At 41.4% G+C, this 20,801-nt stretch overlaps 3 protein-coding genes across 13 annotated transcripts in view; all 3 read left to right on the top strand.

Annotated features, from left to right (window-relative positions):
* The window catches only part of LOC6556740, a 33,883-nt gene extending 14,037 nt beyond the window's left edge, over nt 1–19,846 (top strand). The window contains exons 3-14 of one of the 11 annotated variants that reach the window (XM_032742801.2): nt 4,188–5,280; nt 11,982–12,002; nt 12,122–13,053; nt 13,121–13,473; nt 13,532–13,731; nt 13,794–13,971; nt 14,098–14,106; nt 14,592–15,192; nt 15,660–16,518; nt 16,609–16,745; nt 17,304–17,536; nt 17,604–19,344. In XM_032742801.2, the coding sequence (XP_032598692.1) occupies nt 4,188–5,280; nt 11,982–12,002; nt 12,122–13,053; nt 13,121–13,473; nt 13,532–13,731; nt 13,794–13,971; nt 14,098–14,106; nt 14,592–15,192; nt 15,660–16,518; nt 16,609–16,745; nt 17,304–17,536; nt 17,604–17,870 (4,883 nt within the window). In that variant the 3' untranslated portion in view covers nt 17,871–19,344. Of the gene's footprint in view, nt 1–4,187; nt 5,281–11,981; nt 12,003–12,121; nt 13,054–13,120; nt 13,474–13,531; nt 13,732–13,793; nt 13,972–14,097; nt 14,107–14,405; nt 14,460–14,591; nt 15,193–15,659; nt 16,519–16,608; nt 16,746–17,261; nt 17,537–17,603; nt 19,345–19,382 lie in introns of those variants that run through there. The other 10 variants (XM_032742799.2, XM_032742796.2, XM_032742798.2 and 7 more) reach the window with 10 other exon arrangements.
* Nucleotides 75–2,222, top strand: LOC116805215. Its single transcript, XM_032735714.1, has one exon. It carries the CDS (start codon nt 306–308, stop codon nt 2,220–2,222), a length of 1,917 nt encoding a protein of 638 aa, XP_032591605.1. The 5' UTR covers nt 75–305.
* LOC116806459 lies at nt 2,591–4,051 on the top strand. Its single transcript, XM_032742806.2, has one exon. It carries the CDS (start codon nt 2,677–2,679, stop codon nt 3,853–3,855), a length of 1,179 nt encoding a protein of 392 aa, XP_032598697.1. The 5' UTR covers nt 2,591–2,676; the 3' UTR covers nt 3,856–4,051.
* Nucleotides 19,847–20,801: the final 955 nt, after the last annotated feature.

The raw sequence follows: 20,801 nt of genomic DNA, 5'->3' as shown, positions 1-20,801 counted from the left end.
TAAAGATTATGAAAAATTGTGTCTATATATAAAGATAACTTTTTAACTACTGGTGAAATACCATCAGACTTCTAGGTATTCATGAGGACGGGATAGTCCTTACCTTCCGCTTTACTTTTGTTGACCAACCATTTTTCATCTAGACCGTTTTTATTATATGTATTCCCTTTGGCTCTTATGTACTCATTGTTTTGTTTTAATTAACAACTCGCATGGCTAATTCACGTTCAACTAATGCCAGTGCTTTCAAAGAGGAATCATTACTAACTTGTTCGTGAAATTGAGTGTCAGGCAGCATTTGCAATATGTGGCTATTACTTGGTCTTCTGATTGGATTGTCAAACAGCACAAAAACTCCCCCTGTCGCTATCACTGCTCAAGCTACTCTACAGATGTCAGACATAAGCTGCCAGATTGCCGTCGCACAGTCCGCTCAAATCACCTACATCTATCGCTGTGCGAGCTGTCCAGCTTCTGATTCGGCTTCCTTTGAGTCATTGGAGCAGTTGTTGCATCGCTGTGTGGCCTCCCGTCTGCCCAGCTGCATGCGCAGCCTAGAGGCTCACGAGTTGGAGCCACTTCGTCAGACGGCAAGCATGAATATTTTCCATATACCCGGCGGCGACACTGGCCAGCCTTTGGTGCGTCGTATTCTGGACATGCTGAATCCTAAACAGCCACGACGTCACTACCACAAATATCTATTCATATGGCCTGGAGCTAGTGAGCAGCAGCTAAAGGAACTTTTTATGGGTTGCTGGCAGAAGCAGTTGCTTTTTGCGCTGGCTATTACCAAGCCAGGGGATATATACGACTTTCAACCTTTTTCGGATGAAGGTTTACAATTGACAAACTTATCCCCATCCAGTGAAGTCTTCTACATTGACAAATTGAGGAATTGGCGTGGCTCTGAACTCCGCTTCTCGATGTTCAGTCACCCTCTGCGGGCTCTGCCTCTGAAGCCTGTGGAGAGTGCCGGCTATGATGCCATTGATGGAACAGTAGCGCGATTGATGGCACAACAGTTGAATGCCACAGCCCGGTACGTGGCACCACCTGACGGGGAGGCCTATGGCCGCTGTCTTCCAAATGGAAGTTTCTCAGGCGTCGTTCATGATCTGTTAAGTGGCGACACACACATTGGATTAAACCTGCGCTTCGTCATGGATTGCGTGTTGCCGCACGTAGAGAGTCTATATCCTTATGTCCGAGGCCTCATCTGTTTGGTTGTTCCGGCGGCGGGAATGCAACCAGAATATCTTATATTTGTGTCTGCCTTTCATAGTTCCGTGTGGCACTTTTTACTGGCTAACTTCCTGATTGTTCTTATGCTTTTCGCTGGACTGCAATGGCTGCTTTGGAGAATTATCGGCCAGACTGGTCGTTGGTATGATATCTTCGAACTGTTTTTCAAAACGCTTCTGGGTCAACCCGTTGATCGGTTCTCAAGAAATAGTTCTATTCGCACTTTTCTCATGGGTTGGATCCTCTTCAGCTACGTTTTAACAACCATTTACTTTGGCAAGTTGGAGAGCAGCTTTGTACAGCCAAGCTACCAGGCACAGGTGGATACTCTGGATGAGCTTACACCAGGTGGTCTGCTGAGTGTGCACGGAATAAATACCCTGTTTGATGCTGTGAATACGTCACTCTCGGAGCGCCACTATAATTTGCTCGCAGCTAATCGACAGGAGCATCCCCTCAAGGATAGCGACAGTTTCTATGAGCTGTCGGTGAGCCGTCGAAACAGAAGAGACGCTTTCATTATGCGTGACGATAAGGCCAAAGAATTCCTGGCACTCACCTACAATTCAGATGTGGGGCGTTCTGTCTATCACATTGTCAAACAGTATCTGAGATCTATGCCGAACACCTATATCCTTCCGCAGGGCTCGCCTTTTCGCTACAAGTTCCAGGGGATGTTGAGCGCATTCTTCGAGCACGGCTTACTCGATTACTGGTGGCGCATGGACGTGCTGCGACGCAGTCGAGCCTCTTCACAATCCGATGAGTTCTTTGAGGATCTGAATGAGCAAACGTACATACAGGCAGAGGATGCCGATTCCGAGGAGTGGCGCAAGAAGCGTGTGGTTCTCACTTTGGACATTCTACAGGGCGCATTCTTTTTGTGGATCATTGGCATTCATCTCAGTATGTTTAGCTTTCTACTGGAACAGGGGTATTTTCACTGGCATCGTTCAAAATATTTAAGTCCTATTTAAATTAGAGTTAGCTCATCGGCTAATTGATTTTTAATAAAATAACAATTACGTGTAAAATCAAATTTAAGTTAAAAAATATGTTATGAACATATTCATTCAAAAAATTCCAAGCTACCATCGAATATGTCAACTTAAGTTTTAAGGATTAATTCTATTTACTTATTTCCTTTAAAGTGTGCGACAGTGCCAGAATTGTCATAGGGTCAGGACTTAAATATGAGAAATCACCAAAAATCAAATCGATTAAAATGTCTGTATGCCCTCTCTTTACATACTCGCTCAACCAATAAATCTTTGCATTTATTCTCATTAAAACAATCAAATGAAATTTCAAATTTCAAATTGCACCCAAAATTCAAATACAAAATTGAAACACCATTTGTGTAGCTAACGAAGGTGCAGTTTTCATTGATACCATCAGCGAACTCCCTGCCAGGAGGTTACCTCTGCTGAAATGGCCACTGGCTATAGTGTACCTGGGCCACAATCTCGTAGGGATGAGAAATCTGAGACGAAGCGTGTCAAGGAAAAGCGCAGCGAAGAGAAGCTTGGCGAACCTCCGTCCGAGGTGGGGCTGCACGGGAAGAGCAGCAAGGTGAGCATTAACCAGAAGGAAAGGTATCGATCTCGATCGCAATCGAGTCGTTCTCATCTTTGGGACAACGATGGCGATGACTATGAAACGCTAGAAGTGTTCAAGAATGATTTCCAGCTGCTGCTCGCTGTGTCGCCAATGCCCGACGACGCCTTCTGTCCAAAGTCGACGGATTACCAACTAGCCCTGCATTGGTACAAAAGATTGAGCACCTGGCAGTGTGAGACACTTGATGAGCTCCGGATGCGCCATGTCTACATGAGTCACCTCAGTGTGTGTTTCAATCAGAAATCTCTGCGGGGCATTTTTAATGAAGTACCTCCGGATGAACTCGTTTGGGTGGACTTTACTGAAATACTTGATTCAAAATCACTCAACACATCTGCAATAGCAAACATCAGTGCCTGGCAAACGATGAACAGCCTGATGCTGCAAAAGTCGGAGATATTCGGTTGCACTTGCAGCAATCGGACATCAAGAACTGAGCAACAATCTTGTGATGTGTCAGCAACTGATTCCCGCTATGCTGGTGGCTGCAGCAAGCGACGGGTTGCACACAAGACCCCCTTGCACACGATGAAATATAGATCGAGGCCCAAACTTGTGCCCAGGCATTTTGCTCAGCTACACGCCTCGTCGTTCACATCAAGCAATCTCTCATATATCCCACATTGCAGCACCAGCTCCAGTCTCCAGTTGTCAGTCCGTACAGAAGTTCCAGTGCCAGTGCCGGCACGTGGTAAATCCGAGCAATTTAAGATTATTGGACACAGAAATCACCGCAAGCCGATGGACGAGCATGTGCGCAGGAATATGAACTACCTGCTGGAGACTATCAAGGCTGAACTGCGCGGCGAGACATGTCGGGAGACGAATGAAATCCTCGAGTTAGAGTTGAGCCGCTATCGAGAATTGTATGCACGACACAGACCCAAAGATCCCCAATTGAAAGCAAATTTGTGTTCTGGTCCCGAAGAAAATCGCATCTATATGCTCCTGAAGATGCAAAACGCTTTAGTCAAACTTTTATCAAATTGAAAACTAACCACTTCAATCACCCTCTCATCTCCTGTGCTTGATTTTCCAGTTATTTGGCTGAGTAATAAACATTAGGCGCTGATATCATGCGAGAGAGTCTCGATAACTTAGTCACTACTTGAATTGAGGATAAGGCTACTATTTAAATTAAGTGGAAAATTACTTTTCGTATGATTAAATGAATATTTCTCTCAGCTATTGCAAATTTTGATATTATCCATCAGAAGGAACTACAAATCGATACTTATTTAGTTTCTTTTTTATTTAAGAGCTCATATTTGCTATTTTATGTGATTGATCATTGATTGTTTGTGATTGATCTTGCTTTGCAGGGCAAAAGCCTGTCGACGAACCGGAAACGCAGCAACAACAACCACAATATTCCAGCCCCACTTCCATCAACGGCTCGCCACAGCGTGTGGCCAACAAGCGGAGCAGTATTACTCTGAATATGCCTGCGGCCGGACTGGGTCAGCGTCCACCCAGCATCATCTCGACGGCCAGCCTAGAGGAGAAGGAGTGCTGCCACGATGAGACTGCACCCGAGGTGAACACTAAACCAGAGGAGCAGGCACACAGCCTGAACTATGTGGATGTGGCCTACCGTCTCAATCCCGATGGTAGCGAGTCGCGCGATGTGTTCAGCTCCGAGGTGGATCTCTATGTGACGGCCAAGGTGAGTGATATGCAGCGCAAATTCCACGGCGCCAACGGCTTCGTGCAGGAGTCGAGCACACTGTATGCGATCATCGTGCCCGAACAGCAGCAGCAGGAGACGCAGTTGGCGACGCCGGTACGTGGTCTGTTGCAGTCGCCCATATCATCGAGTATGGATGGATCGCCCCTACATCGTGGCGTCTACAACTCGCCGCCCGTGGGCGTCGTATCGCCCATTAGGCGACGCAACTGCGAACAAAATGGCGGATCAAGTGAGACGTGCAACACAAAATCCACTCCTCCCATTTCAGCAGCTTGTGCTGCTGGTGCGTTGGGCAAGGGTATTGCGCCCATTGCCTCCATAGATGGCCATGAGGAGGAGGAGCAGGAGGTGGGGGAAGCACTGAATCTGGAGGAGCAGGAGGACGAACAACTAGCAGTCGAATATCTGGAGGTCTTGAACGAGGTGGCGCCCGTTTTGCCAGAACACCGTGCACCTTCGCTGGAGCTACAGGATGTGGAGTATGCAGCCACCAGTGCCGGTGAGGATGAGGAGGATCTTCTACAACAGTTGCGTGACGATGATGTTGTCGATGAGGCGATCAAGCTGCATGTTGCCACCTCTGCAGCAGTGCCAGCTTCCCTTGCTTCGACTACTTCTGCCACTGCCACTGCTGCTTCCGCTTCGGATGCAGTTAAGCCCCGAGATGACAGCTTGTTGCCAGATGCCATGACAGCAGCCGAGGCAGAGCGATTGTTGAGTTCAAGGTGAGTCCTCTTACGGCTATGATATAATTGCTCTGGCTCTGGCTACTGATCTTTCCATGTCCTTATCTTAGTTCATGATGCATGTTTATACACTTTTTAAGCTATCTATATTAATTTAGCCTAACTTAGTTGCTAAGCTTCAAAATCAAAGTACTTAAACCAACTAATTAATCATTACATAATGACAGTTTGCTTAAGTGCTCCAAATTTAATTATTTTTCATTTCATGTAGATTAAAAAATGCTTAAAGTAATTCACACAATTATTTAATCGAACTTAACTTTTTCTTACTTGTTCAGTTAATTTGAGGGGTATCTAGCTTGTGCTCACCACCAAAGTCCAAGCAGTTAGTTTTATAGCTCTGTTAGTTAGTTTTTATTCTGTCTTAATCTTAGTTACTTTATGTTATCCTTTGCTTCCGGTTTGTCTGAATCACAACTTGTACAAATATTTACTACCGTTTCCTTTGGCTGGCCTTAAGTGCCCTCGTCTTTATATTATATGTATTAGCCTCTGGCTCGGGTTTAAACTCGAGTATGCACGCCAAAGTGTAATTCAAAGCAACCTTCTGCTTGCTATTCATAATGTTGGCCATACTTCCATCTCCATCCATTATTATCAACATTTTAATTGAAAGTCAAATTGTCGTTTGTCGCTCAGTAACTTCTAGTACCTTCCGGTTTCGCTGAAAACTTTTTCATGTTTGCTTTGATTTTCAAGGAATTGTTTTGCATTGCAGGTCAAAAAACTTTTCGACGAACTAGCATTTTTCTAATTTCACATAAAGTGACTTCCATTTCTTTGCCAAACGTTGACCTTTTGCCCATTGACTGGATTTTTGTGCACCTTTATTACTTATCGTCCGGCCATGCATCAATTTGTTTAATATCGTCGCTTGGAGCTCGAACCACAAAATGCAGTTTTTGCTTTGTTTGGCTACCTTGAATCAATTTTATAAACTTGCATACATACACACACACACACACAGACACAGAGCTGGCAGGTGTGTGACACACAAGTGTGGCAGCTGTGTGTTGTAGCTTCCATATCTGGACTATCTATCTCGACACCTGCAGGTTGGTTGCAGCTTTGCTGCAAGTAGATTTTCGCGCTCATTCATCTTGACTTCTGGGCTGTTTCTGCTTCTGCTTCTCCCGATACTGTTCCCTAAATTGAGTTACTATTGATTTATGTGTGTATGAGTCTTCCTTTTTTAAAACTCTCCGAACGAATTAAAATGCAATTTCCAACACTTGGAAGATTCAGACTTGGCTATTTATCAGGCAGAAATGCGGACTTACTTATACGATGTAAATGGGTTCGGATGAATTGTAGGATTTGAGTATATTATTGCAATTTATCGTGCAAATAACCAATTTTGGTTAATATAAATTTCAACAGTGTTGGCAATAATATACATTTTATAATATATAAGTGTGGAGATATGGGAACTTGAATTTAAGCCGATCCCTTAGGTAGCTATTCGTTTCTCGATGTCTAAATGTCACAGGGCATCTCATTTTCGGGCAGTCTGTACAGACGTACGTACTCCAATTAATCTATGATTTATAGCTGAACGGCAGTAGCCACGCTAAAACTAAACTGCTCAGTTTATAACTACAATTTCACTGTATTTTCTAATAATAATTAATAATAATAGTCAACTGTTTCACTTGATTTCGTGTAGACAATTAAGTAACTCGCAGTGAAACTGACTCAACCAAAACTCACTCAAGAGTGTGCTACACACATTGTGAATTAAGAATCAAAAGAGAACGAGTCTGAGTCAGTGAGTTGCGACTGCTGTGTTTGCTGAGTGAGCCTCATCTCTTCTCTTGCCGTCTCATTTGTCTCTTGGCTGATGACTCTCTCACAACTCAGCTCGTTGGCTCGTTGCTTTCCGTTTGCAGTTTTTGAGTGTTGCTTGTACAGTTTGCAGCATAAGCAGCAGCTGTTGTTGCCTGCAAGAATTCAAGTAACCCAATCACATGGCCGCCATTCGTTCGCCTGTCGCTTTGCTGTTGCGTTGCTAAACTTCTTTCAAACTTCCGTTCATTTTGCGCGTAAGCATAACAATATTGAAAAGTCGAAACCCAGCGAAAAATAACAAAGTTCACTTTTATCGATACGAGAAAAAAACAGTTGATTTATTAAGCCATTGTATATACGTCGCGTGTGAATAAATTGTCGAGCTATAATTATTATTTCAGGCGCGCACCAAATGCTCACGAAAGTAAAAAAAAGTATCTAAAGAAAATCGAATTCCCATCATTTTATTTGGTAGGTGCAAAATACGATGAGGATTATTGTCAACAGTCTGTTGACGGCCAAAGAATAGTTAACAGTTCAATATATTCTTATGGTGAAGCTCTGTTTTATGGCCCCAGCATTTTAGCCCACAATATCACTGATGCAACTGCTCTGACTTTATGTGGCTCGTTAGTCTTCTGTTAAATTTCTATGGTTGCAAACAAGCCACACGAGACAAGTTTTTCGTTTAACCCAGACAAACAGTTGCTGTCATCTTTATTTCTACTACTCCTTTTAACATTTGGCCAAAACTAAAACTTGCCATTGTCAAATTTATAACAGAAAAACATTTAAAGTTTCATTCGCTTATTTTAAATAAAACATAAATATATAAAAAAGGACAAACCATTTAATGTATATGCAGCAGCAACCCCTCACACATAATTTCAGACGACAATTCCGGCCTCTCTTCCAACTCTTCTGGCTGCTATTGCTCTTTCTAATTTCATTGGGTCAAGTTAATTTTTGCAATCGCGCCTCCCAAGCCGATTTAATTTAAATTGCAAAGACACCTGCGCCAAATGGTTGCAAAAGATATTGCAATTTGGAATATGGTGACAGTAAAGGACGATTAGGGCTTATGAAAATAAGTGATAAAAATAAATTTCAATTGATATTGCTTTCCGAGGGGAAACCCAAAAAAAATTTACAAAATGCTGAAACAAATTGATGAAATGGAATTTTGCTGCAGCAACCTATTGCAGAGCATCCATCCTAAACTGTTGAATATCCAATGCTAAAATTAAAAACTTCCCCACTACTGTAACTCGTGGTGATTGTTCATGAATTTATATCGTCAAGCCGTTGCCAAAAGTCCAAACTAAGTACAAAATATGGACGATGTCCTTGTCAAAAAGACACCTCAAGTGCAGAGCCTCGGGCGATGCTCATTTCCCTTTTAGGCACTCTTAGAGAAGTGGAGAGGGTTTTAAGTCCCAGTTTGTTTTTGGCAATTCGCCCAGTTGTGGGACCCAAATGCGTTTGTCCTTGACACATGTCGCCTGGCCAAGTTATTGCTGGCTTCCATTTGCATGGAATGCAGTTTGCTGGATAAATTCTGAATGTGTGAAGAGAAGCACTTGGACAGTTTAGTTGCCATTAGTCACTTTAGTTTAAGTCGTAGTTCAATCGTTTCTTTAGTACTTTTTATGGTTGTTAAGCTTCATGTTTACCAACTGAGCCTCAGTCCAGGGCAAATTCTCGATTTTTTTGTAATGCAATGCGCTACGTGGAAAATGAGAAATATAACTAAAATGCAAATAAGAATTCCTAATTGAAGTGAAGCAAATATAAAGAGGTCCCTTCACAGCATAGCACAGCAGCCTTCCTGCGCTTCCCTTGTTACCGCTTCACTTCCTGCTTATTTCTATAGCTGCCCCGTTGACTGCCTTGCTTGCAGCCTGATGACGGAAGCTGATGCACGTGGCAAGCTTCCATTTTATTCTGTAAAGCACTTTGAAACTTTGCAAAAAAAATGATATATAGAGAAAGGCGTCAAATTGGACCCTACACACAAATTACTGCTCTTTTGTCGATATGCGTTATAATGTTAATGGAAGTTAAGTATAGCTCAATTATAATTGTTGTGTATCTGATATTTCGAACGCTGTTCCGCTGCCACCATTTCACTCCACACTGTGTAGAGTATGTCAGGTCTGTGCCATTTGTGATTTACTCGATGCGTATTTTGGTGTGCAGCGTCTGTTCTTGGAAATGTAATCTGGCATGACGTACGTGTTTGCAATTATAATTTGAATTTATTTGAATTGAAACATGTTCGAATTTCTAAAACGATTATCCGATCCATCATCCATACGTACTTACAATGCGTTTGTCAAAGATATTTGCGAATTGAGTTTGTGTTCATTCAAACAGTGTCAGCGTTCACCTTAACTCCTCGCCCCTCTATTTTTTGAGGGGGTGGCAGAGGCTTCAAGCTCAAAACCAGGCTGCAAATCACAGTCTTTACACAAAGGTGCTTTAAAAAGTTAACTGCCTTCCATTATCAAAGTAGAAAAGCTGCAGCTACAGCTGCCCTCTTTAAGAGGCTAGGAAATAGTAAAGCAAAGCACAATGATTTTATTATATTTATCACAATGGCTGAGAGTCTGGCGTCTGACGTCATCGCGTGTGAGTGGTTATTGAGACGCAACCTTGCAAATTGCACTCAAAATAAACTAAAAATGCACTCAACAATACCAAATTGAGAGAGAGAGAGAGCGACAGAGTGATTTTGAGTGTGGTTAGCAATTACTTGGGCTGCTCTTTTGTGGCACAATGAATGCTCTTAATTTCATTGTGGTTGCCACGTTGCATGTTTTGTTGTTATCTAAATGAATTAAAATCGTGTGACAAAACAATACGCATTGACCTTGTTTTCCACATCCACACACACGTGTTTGTTTAACTTTACGTCATTTTCTCATGTGTGACTTCTCCCAATGTGCATTGCCCCAATAAGTGGGCAACAAAAAGTGTTTACCGATAGCAAAAACAAAGGACAACAGCAACATCGGCTTTGCCGCGCGTCCTTCTGTTGCTCTTTCGTTTCACGTTTGTTTTCCCAACAAAAACAACGAAGATCCAACTTAATGTTAATATCGGGATAAAAGTTACATATGTAATGATTTTTAAACTATTTATAATTGTTTAAAAACTGTCAGTAAACTGTGATTGCAGTTTTGGCAAACATTAATATTTTCTTTGCTTACGAACAACTCAAAAACAACACCTTGTTTTTTTACACTTATTCTTGGTATTGCGGGGCTTGGCAAATAGTTTTTTTTTCATGGTTATAATTCTCACTCCAGTCGTACACGTAATATTTGATTTTCATTGATTTTCAAAACAAGTATTTTAAGTAAGAATATCATTGTTTGCTGGAGTTGAGTTGTCTCTAAAATTCCTTTCTTTAGTTTTTGGGGAATAAAATACACTTCCATAAGCATAAGCAGTTTAAAATTTAAGAGCGACTTTTAGTCCCCTAGGCTAGAAAAAAGGACGTTAGAAACTCTGCAAACAGTTAGTTTTGAATTTCATTGCATTAAGTGCTAGGATGGTTCATAAATTGTGTTGCACGGCAACATTTATGTAGCATTTTAATTATTATTTTGAAATGTTCCCGGCCGCAGACAGGTGCGATTCGAATTGGAAAATCTAAGCCAATTAAACGTCGCCCATGTAACTTGCATGGCAAATATTTAAATTTAGTTGTAAAGCTCATATAAATGCATGACACATACAGATATCAGGGAGTTTAAATTGAAGTATAACACATAAAACGAAATAGAACTCAACAATATATCAGTTTAATAGCGACTGTATAAAATAGTTGGTCTAATCCTCAAGAATAATTGTCATGGTACAAATCTAAACTTCTGTGCTGCTAGTTGTGGAGTGCGTTGTTGTTGTTTTCTAGCAGCAGCTTGGCTCATTATGCACAATATAATGAAGCACTTGCAACATGCCACATGCAACATAAAAACAAACAAACAAAAATAAGTACACGAAGTAAATGTGCTTGTGTGTGGGTGTATGTATTTTAGTTGATTAGCAACTAAGGGCTACAACCACCCAAACAACTTTGCCAATTGTTGGCACTAATTACCGAGCATACACACAGCACAGAGTACACTGTGCATAGTTGAGTCCTGCTGCTACCACGTGACGTCACGCTCAGACGAGAGTGACGAAACACACTTAACCGTTAAATGCACCCAGCAACTAAAATTTGCCATCGTCCTACCATTCGACAAGTCTCTCTATCTCAGTCTCGCAGCGCCGCTCAAAACTGCTGAACTGCTCAGGTGTCTGCTGTTGTGTATGCAACGTGGCGTATGCGCTATATTTTCAGTCAGTCCAACTCCCCCTCTCAGCTCACTCCTTCCCAGTCCAGGCGTGACATGCTTGTGTAAGCGTACATGTTTAATTTGGAATTCCGTACATCTTTATTACACTCCGTACAGTATTTTAAATCCGCTTGTATGTGGGCGAGTTTATTATATTACACTTAAACATCATATTTAATGGGCAACATTGTGATATACCCAACATAGTTATGGGTAGGGAAGGTAGCTTAGTTATGCAACGATAGATTACCACTTCTGTGTTATGATAATTTCTCTTGTTTTTAATTTTTAAATAATAATAATTTGATTTATATGTGCATGTCTAGTCTATATTCATTTAAACTTAAGCTTACCTCGTAATTTGATTTGCATGTATTTATTTATATAGTATTTTTTATAATTACATATATATATTTTTGCCTTGTTCTTTCCATTTCTCTTATTTATGATTTGCTCTTGCATTAAAACTCGTAATTGCCTCTGTCCATTGTCCTACAATTGCCATGTGCTTATGTATGTATGTTTATGTCTCGTGCCTTGTAGCATTTTGGAAAACAAAATCAGGTTCGTAACAGTAACAGAACGTTGCACAATGTATGTGCAACAGAATGTTAATTTTTGATAATGATTGATGGAATGCAACAGAATGTTAAAGTTTTCGTATTCGTATTCTCAATTGACAGGCAACAGTCGCTGCTATCCGACGAACAGGCCAAAGAAGTTGAGCAGATACTGAACTCGTCTCCCAACGTGGGCGTGGCTGTTGCTGCCGTTGTTGCCACAGCAACTTCGCCCACCAGCATCAAGAATCCCATTAAGCAACAGGAGCAACCAAAGGCGGCGAAGGACAACATTCCTGCGACAGTTGCAGTCAAAGTCAGTCCAGTCCTCCCCCAGGACATACAAATTGCTGCTGTGCCTGCGGTCGTCGCGGACGAGGAAGAGACGACGCTAGAGGAAGAGGAAGAACAGCAGCTGGACGACGACGACGACTTCGATTCGGATGATGTCGAGGCTGTGGACATTGTCGGCATCGGACATGCACCACTCACAACAGCATCAGCATCAGCATTGAATGTCACCTTTGCTAAGGCAGATAGTACAGAGACAGAGCCAACAACAACCACAACAACACCATCGACTGCAACGGCAACAACAACAACAAGGCACGACGACGATGAACCGGAGTGGCTGCGTGATGTGCTCGAGGCGCCAAAGCGTAGCTTAGAGAATCTTCTAATAAGTTCAACGTCACACCGTGTTGAACTCGATAATGGCTACGAGGCTGGCAAATATTCCGATTTGAATCAGACCTATGTGACCGGTGAGTCTCTACACGAGTCAATTGTGTCCGTGGAGTCCACACAATCGGATGCCACATTCAATCAGACGACCACTATCGATGACAGCATTATCTCCAGCAAGCACAACTCCACATATTCATTAGGGGACGTTGAGCAGGCCACCAATTCGACGGTTCTAAGCACGGGCATCACTGAGTTGGACGATAGCCAGTTCTATATACCGGAGTATCCGCCGGTTCGAAGCAAGGAGGTCCTTGTCGAGGCGGGCGTGCATTATTTTGAGGATGGCAATTTTTGGATGGAAGTGCCAGGTATGTCGAGTTGACTATTTTTCTTGTAGCCTTTGCATTAATTCGTCACTTTCAATATATTTAAAAGGTCTGCTAGACTTTGACGACGACGACTGCTCCTATCAACCGATCACAGTTCGAAAGAATCCAAAGGTTCGCTTCAGCTCGGGTCCCATACACGTTTACTCAACTTTCTCTGTGACCGACTACGATCGCCGCAATGAAGATGTTGATCCGGTGGCCGCTTCGGCCGAATATGAACTGGAGAAGCGTGTCGAGAAGATGCACGTCTTTCCCGTTGAATTGATGAAAGGTCCTGAGGGTTTGGGTCTCAGCATTATTGGCATGGGCGTTGGCGCAGATGCTGGCTTAGAAAAACTGGGTATATTTGTTAAAACGATCACGGACAACGGCGCCGCAGCACGTGACGGACGCATTCAAGTGAGTAAAGTCAATTTTCTGCAATATCTATAGCGTTTATGCAATATTTTCACTTTAGGTCAACGATCAGATAATCGAGGTGGATGGCAAGAGTCTGGTGGGTGTTACCCAGGCCTATGCAGCTTCAGTGTTACGCAATACATCCGGTCTAGTCAAATTTCAAATTGGTCGGGAACGTGATCCCGAAAACTCGGAAGTTGCCCAACTCATTAGACTGAGTCTCCAAGCAGACCGCGAGAAAGAAGAGCGCATTAAACGGTAAGTGGACCCTCAAACGATTAAGAGAACATTTTTGTGAACTCTTCCTTCTGCTCGCTTAGCCAACAAGAAGAGTACCTCCGTCGCACGCTCGACTACTCAGAGGACTCTACACAGCCGGTTTCGGCCAATTCAAGTGTCTGCGAGGGACCGTCCAGTCCCGTACAGGTTGAGCACCCTATGGAGGTCGAGGCAACACACTCACAAGAGGTGGAGTCGCTTAAGCGGCTCCTACAGGAGGTATGTTGTACCACCCCCAGCAAGTCTCAAATGACAAAGTCTATTTGAAACTGTGCTAAAATTTTGTTCTCTTTTTCTCCTTTTGCTGAATTTAAAAAATTTTACTACGCGGAAATTGAAACGCAGCATAAAGCGGTAATTGGTCATAAAAATATGAAGATTCTCTAAGAAAAACAAAAATTATACGTAGAGCACCATTTCGTCATTTGTTAAATTTTTAAAAATGTTTAATTTGCTTAAATGGGAGTAGCCCTAAAACTTGGAAATGATTTGAGCTGATTGTTTCAAATGTGAATGTGTCGAGTCTTGCAAACCATTAGTAGACGAATTAGTCGTAGTCAGTATTTAATCTTATTATTATTATATTTTATTTTATTATATTTTGATTTTAATTCTTTTCTTTTATAATTTAATTTGTACTTTACTCCATCCAGAGCGAAATGGGTTGCATGGTTAAGGAAGAAATTATACAAAATCTTAAGAGAAAGGTTGGTTTTTTACAATTTTGTTTTATGTTCTTTGTTATTATTTCGTTATCAATATCATTTCATCTCATACATTGCACAAGACAAAATACGCAACCCAAATCTAATTGATTAATTCCCTCATTCCACGTATAGTTGGTCAAACTGGAGACGACGGGCAATGAAAATGAACTGCTGAGCGAGAGACTGCGCCAAAGTGAACGGGAGCTGGGCAACATTAAGAAGGAAGCGGCCAATCTGCAGAACATGTTGCAGCAGTCGCAGGCCCAGTATATGGCGCTGGACAAAAAGTACAACAAGGCCAAGCGACTGGTGCGCGAGTATCAGCAGCGGGAGCTGGACATGTGCCATCGCGAGGAGTTCTATCAGCAGCTGCTGCAGGAGAAGGACACCGAGTACAATGCGCTCGTGAAGAAGCTCAAGGATCGTGTCATCAATCTGGAGCATGAGCTCCAAGAAACACAACGCAAGGCCGGCTTTCCAGTGGGTTTGCCATACGACAGTGCCACTCTGAAGCTAACACCCCAAATGATGCGTAAGACGCCGCCAAAGCCCCTCTTCCACAAGCTGGAAACGGAACTATCCGATACGGAAATTTCGGATCTATCACCTGATGGCGACGGGGTCAAAACGGCAACCGTGGAACGGAAAGTGCCCGTTAAGGATGAGCTGGATGCAGCTGTGCCACAACACGAACTACTCGACAATTCCGTGAACAAAACGAAGATCGAGCTGGGTGAGTGCACTATTAAACCAATGAACCAATCAGTTATTCATTCAGCTCCTCGCACTTCATCAATATGTTTTTTATATATTATTTTTGTTGTGTGTGGAATTTTTTGATTGAGTGTTGTTTCGTTTATTAATGTAGCGTAAACGCTTTTGTCCTTGTGCTAAATGTTTTTTGTCATTCTTCTTTTCATTCACTCTCTCACTGTGCTTTGGGCGCTTTGCTGCTACTGTTCAATGTTCAATGCATAATTTTATTTGTGTTTTGCTTATCTGCGTGTGCTTTCCATATTTGTTCTCGGTCGTTTGATTTATATTTCGCACGCCCACACCGCTGCGCCTCCACACCCACCGCTATTCTCCCAAAAATAATTTTAAAAAAAAATCAATAACAACAACGAAATGAATTGCAACAAAATATCAAAAATTATAACAACAAAAATTCGAAACGAATAACAAACATCTAAACAAAAGCCTCCCGTGGTGGTCTAGCTAATCGCCAGCTGCCCTCGTCGAACGTGTCCAATGGTGGCAACAGCAACACCATCATAAACGGCGCCACTGAGTTGCTGCCCAATGGCAATCTGAGCAAGCGCAGCAGAAGCAATAGTCGCAGCTCCGACTGCACCCTGGATGACAGTGATGAGGATGCGGAACTGCAGCAATCTCCGCTCATTTTGGCAACGAGTGCTGCGCCCACTACTGGCTACGACAGCATTAGCCTCTCCAATGGCAACTCGCATCTGCTGGCCAATGTGAACAATCTGCTGCAGCATCATCCGCCCGCTTCGAATGCGATCATTGGCACCGGCATCGTGCCTGTCTCCAACGGGCATCTGGGCACAACAACGGCCATACTGCTGAACTCGACCTCATCGGCTTCGTCCAGCTCATCGAATCAGTCGACAGCGCGCGAGGCTCAAATCAATCAACTTTATGCCCAGGTACACAAGGATCCCAGCAAGCAACAGCAGCAGCAGCAGCAGCAGCAACAACAACAACAACAACAGCAACAGTTTCAACAACAGCAGGCATCGAGTTTATTTAAGACTACGCTGGGATCGCCGGCCGATAATGGAGGTGGATTGAATGACTTTCATCGGGGAAGCATGACAACCTTTGGCACTGCCGGAGGCGGCGGGGGCAGTGACAGCAATCGTGATCTCAACAGCTCATACGACTCAATTGTGGGCTCTAATGATAAGCTATCGGAGAATGATCAGGGTGAGAACTGGATGTATCCGAGTCGGCGACGTGTGACGCCCAATGGCGGCAAGTTGCCCGCCTCCAGTTTCACTGAGCAGCTCAATCAGGCATTGTCCGATCGTGAGAGGTGGGTGATTGATAACACAGACACACACACACACATACATACTGAACACGCACTGTTTACAAACTCTGTTATACGTTCGGAATTTTACAGACGGCTTGGGGACGGCTCCTCGCGCCATTCCAGCGATGATTACACGGAGATCAACAAGAGCCAAAGCGCCGCTGCGATCAACTGCAAGACGCTGATCAATGAGATTCGCCAGGCGGTCAACGAAGCGCAGCCAAAAGGTGAACTATTCAAACATAAATTCCCGCAACCGGTTACAACAATTACGAGTCGTAGATTATCTGCTAGAACTTGAACCAGAACACTAACCAAAATTCAACCCACTTCAAGAAAAACTATTATCGAAAGCGACATCATCGTTTCATGTGCACATAAAAATATGTTATACGTTTCTTGTTTTACATGCCATACTGTTCTAATAGCCATATATATTACGATTTACTGTTATATTAAACGTGTGCCATTCTCATTATATGAATTTCTCAGAAATTATACAAAACTGTTATACGTGTTGCTCCCCGTAACTCATACTCTCTATTTTTCTGTCACTCCGTTCATATGGTGCATATAGAGCATAGCATAACATCAATTGTGTAATAATAATAAGAAACTTCTCTTTATCTCTCTCCCTTTCTCTCGCTCTCTCTCTCTCTCTCTCTCTCTCTCTCTCTCTCTTCCTTCCTCGATCTCTTGATACTTCTAACTAACAACTAATGAATCGAATACATCGTCTAAAGTTAAGCAAGTTGTTCCGCAATCGCTCTCCCCGCCCGGCACAGTGCCCTGGCAACAGCAGAACCATCAGCATCCACAGCAGCAGCTAACACAATCGGCTCACGCCACTGGGCCTCCGTCACCCACCAGCATGTCGTCGGGGTGCTCTTCGCCCGGTTACTCGCCCAGCCGGACCCTGGATCTGTCTGGATCCAGTTCTAGTTTCTCGGATCGGAAAGCGGCCGCTGCCTGTTATAATTATAAAGGTGGTCCCGTACACGAATGGACTAAGGAACAGGTAAACTTTAACCACATACGATCCCCAAAAGCTTTAATTAATAATATAAAACTTTGGTACTGCTCAGGTGGGCCACTGGCTGATGGGCATCGAGCTGGAGCGTTATATACCTGTATTCAAGGAGCACAACGTAGAGGGTGGCGCTTTGCTCACTCTCGACTCGAAGGACTTTAAGACACTCGGCGTCTGCGGCGATGATAAGAATCGATTAAAGAAACGATTAAAGGACCTTAAAGCGAGCATTGAAAAGGAGCGCAAGGACATGGAGCGGGAGCGTCGCGAACGCGAAAAGGCCATACGCAAGGCCGAAAAGAAGGCGGCCAAAAAGAAGTAGTTGAATTCTAGTTTCTAAGAAACAATGTAGCCAAAAACCAAAACCATATATGCATACATAGCACTTATAAGATCTATGCATACCACAACAAACGCGTTTAAATTATATATATATATATATATATATATATATATATATATATATATACATATAATATATATAGAAATATACCATGAATACAAGTATATAACAGTTATACTTATATAGTCACTAATAAGACAAACATAATTTATTTGTACAACACACACATCTATTATACGTACTACGTTTTAACTTATTTAAATTAATGAAACTTAGACGTAACTATGAAGTATTCACCACAAAGAAAAAGAAAAATGTAAAACAACTGGAAAACATCAAGCCAAGAGAGCCGAGAAACACACATCTTAATTTAACACACCAACAAAAAAAAAAGAGACAAAAAACAAAGTCAAACAAGAGAATGCGTTGGACTGACTGATTTTTATGAATAATTTATTGAACAATGTGAAATGAAAAGAGAAATATACGAAAACGTTTAAACCAAAATCCAACAAACAAACTTGAATTGAGAATGCAACACGATAAATTATACGAGTAGCACACTTAAGGAATTCGCTGAACAGACTTGAAAGGGCCACAAAATCCCGTTTCATCTAATTATACACAATACCTTACGTTTAATAATAATAATACAAATACTAATAATAATATATTGTAATATCATTTAAGTTAATTGCAAATTGCAACACATAACCGTAAGCTAAATATGTCTCACGTTTCTTTATATTGTGTAGCGATTACTCTGTGCAATTCTAAGATTAGCGCATACAATTATAATACATCTAGCCTATGTGTATCTCAAATTGCATTGTATTTGCCAAGATATAGTATGTAACAGAAGCGTCAATGTTTGCTAAAGTATTCGTATTTGTTAAATAATATGTTTTGCAAGACACTTAGGGAAGGGCGTACTCAGCTTTTCACAGAGATAGGGGTTTTATTTAGGACAAGTTTTATATTCTGATTTCCCCTGCACTCCTTGCCTACGCCCTTTCGCTTAAGTACTTAAGTTACAAGTTGAAACCGATAAGATCGTCAGATAAGTTCCCTTATGACTGGGGGCTTGCAAAGATTAGGGATGCAAATATGTCGGGATAAACGTTGAAAACAAAGGTCTTACTTTAATTAGTATTTATGTCCAAGCATATGTTTGTGTGTGTAACACTATATTTATGGTTTATCGTGACTGTACCTAATTTTTACTGTTTCTTTTGTATAAGTACATATAATTGATATATTGAAAATACATGTGTAAAATATTGATTTAGAGTTTATATTGCGTCAATCATAGATTCGTGTTCGTGCTTTCGTATTATGTGTATTTATTGTTTACTTTTCATTTTAAATATGTTGCAATAAACCTCTGTATATCTTTGTTTAAAGTATCCATAGTCCGAGTGCCACGCCACAAACTGACTTTGATTCGTTTTATCAAAAACCAAACAATACTTCTTTTTCATACTCAATTAGGACACGTATCTTATCGACGTACATATAAAATTTCCTCCCTCCATCATCCTATTTGATTTCTAAGACTCCGATCGCTAATCATGAGGGATGTCTGCGATCGTCTATGCATATTCAGCGTTTGTGCATTAGTCACTCGTCCCGTCGGAAGTCCTTAGAATAGCTTTTGAAAAGATCGCCTCTACATAGTGTCACACAACTGTTAAGATATAGGGAAAATATTGAATTAATAAACCACCATCTCGCCAATTCGAAATCTCACCTATGAAATCATGTAAAATTGATGCTCAGATTATGTTTTTCTTCTAAATTCTAATTTTACTATTACGGACGTATCTCGTGCCCTTCACTTTCGAACAAAATTTCAGTTCTTTGTTTGCGGGTGATGAACTTCATTTAAAATAAACCAAATTTTATAAAAACCTGTATAAATTTTCTAGTCTGCCATTAAAAAACTCACCAAATAATTATAGATGTCTTAACACTTAAAATACATCACACATTCGTGCCTTTTTCATTGGAAAAAAACCGTCCCAAATAAAAAAAAGAAAGGGTTTTGAACGTATCATGTGGCTCAGAGATATGTCCAAGTAGCACTGTTCCCGTCAACCAATATGAAGTTCGATTACGTTGAACCCGCAATTGCCTTAAAAAAATAAAAATATATTACCCATTAGATAATAATTTTTATAATTTTGCTTTTAAAGTCCAACGTTTTTGCAACAAAGTCAAATTGTTTTTTGGGTCAATGGTCTGTTGGGTTTGGATCATAATATTTTTACTCTTGCATATTAACAGTCACTGATTTTATTTCATAACTCATGCCTAGGGTGAGACACTAATGAAACCGTCAAGTAGGTATAATTGGAATGATCTTTGTATTTATTTTGTATATAGACTCAACAGTTTTTTTTTTTTATAATTTTATTGAAGTCAATAAATAATGGGACAAGCCACCACAGATCATTCATTTTGTATTTTTATATTAGACTGATATCAGATTATATTTAACATTATTTGGTTCTAATAATAAGTTTAATTTCAAAGGAAGAAGGCAGATTCGAAAATCAGAGCGTGCTGTATTTCCTTTCTTAACTGCACATCAAGGTTCGAATTGATCTTAAACATAAACAACAAGAAAAATCACAACAATGACAATGCAATTAACTTGGCTAGTTTCAGAAATAAATAACAATAATCAAATAAAATTAAAATCATTCAAAGTAATACTAAAAAAATAAATATACTATATATGTCTTGCTGCTGAGCAATCGATTTATACTCAAATCTCAAAACAGAATAAACGTACAATTAAAATACATCGAGATGTCATTTGGAGCAGGCATTACTGGCTGCCAACTGATTTCGCTCTTATCAGCTGCTGTGTTTTTCTGAATGTATCTGCGTGTGCCTATCTTCGCC

This window comes from Drosophila grimshawi, unplaced genomic scaffold (genome assembly GCF_018153295.1).
Source record: "Drosophila grimshawi isolate 15287-2541.00 unplaced genomic scaffold, ASM1815329v1 contig_44, whole genome shotgun sequence".
In the NCBI taxonomy this organism is placed as follows: Eukaryota; Metazoa; Arthropoda; class Insecta; order Diptera; family Drosophilidae; genus Drosophila; species Drosophila grimshawi.
This window is presented reverse-complemented; position numbering and strand designations above follow the sequence as displayed.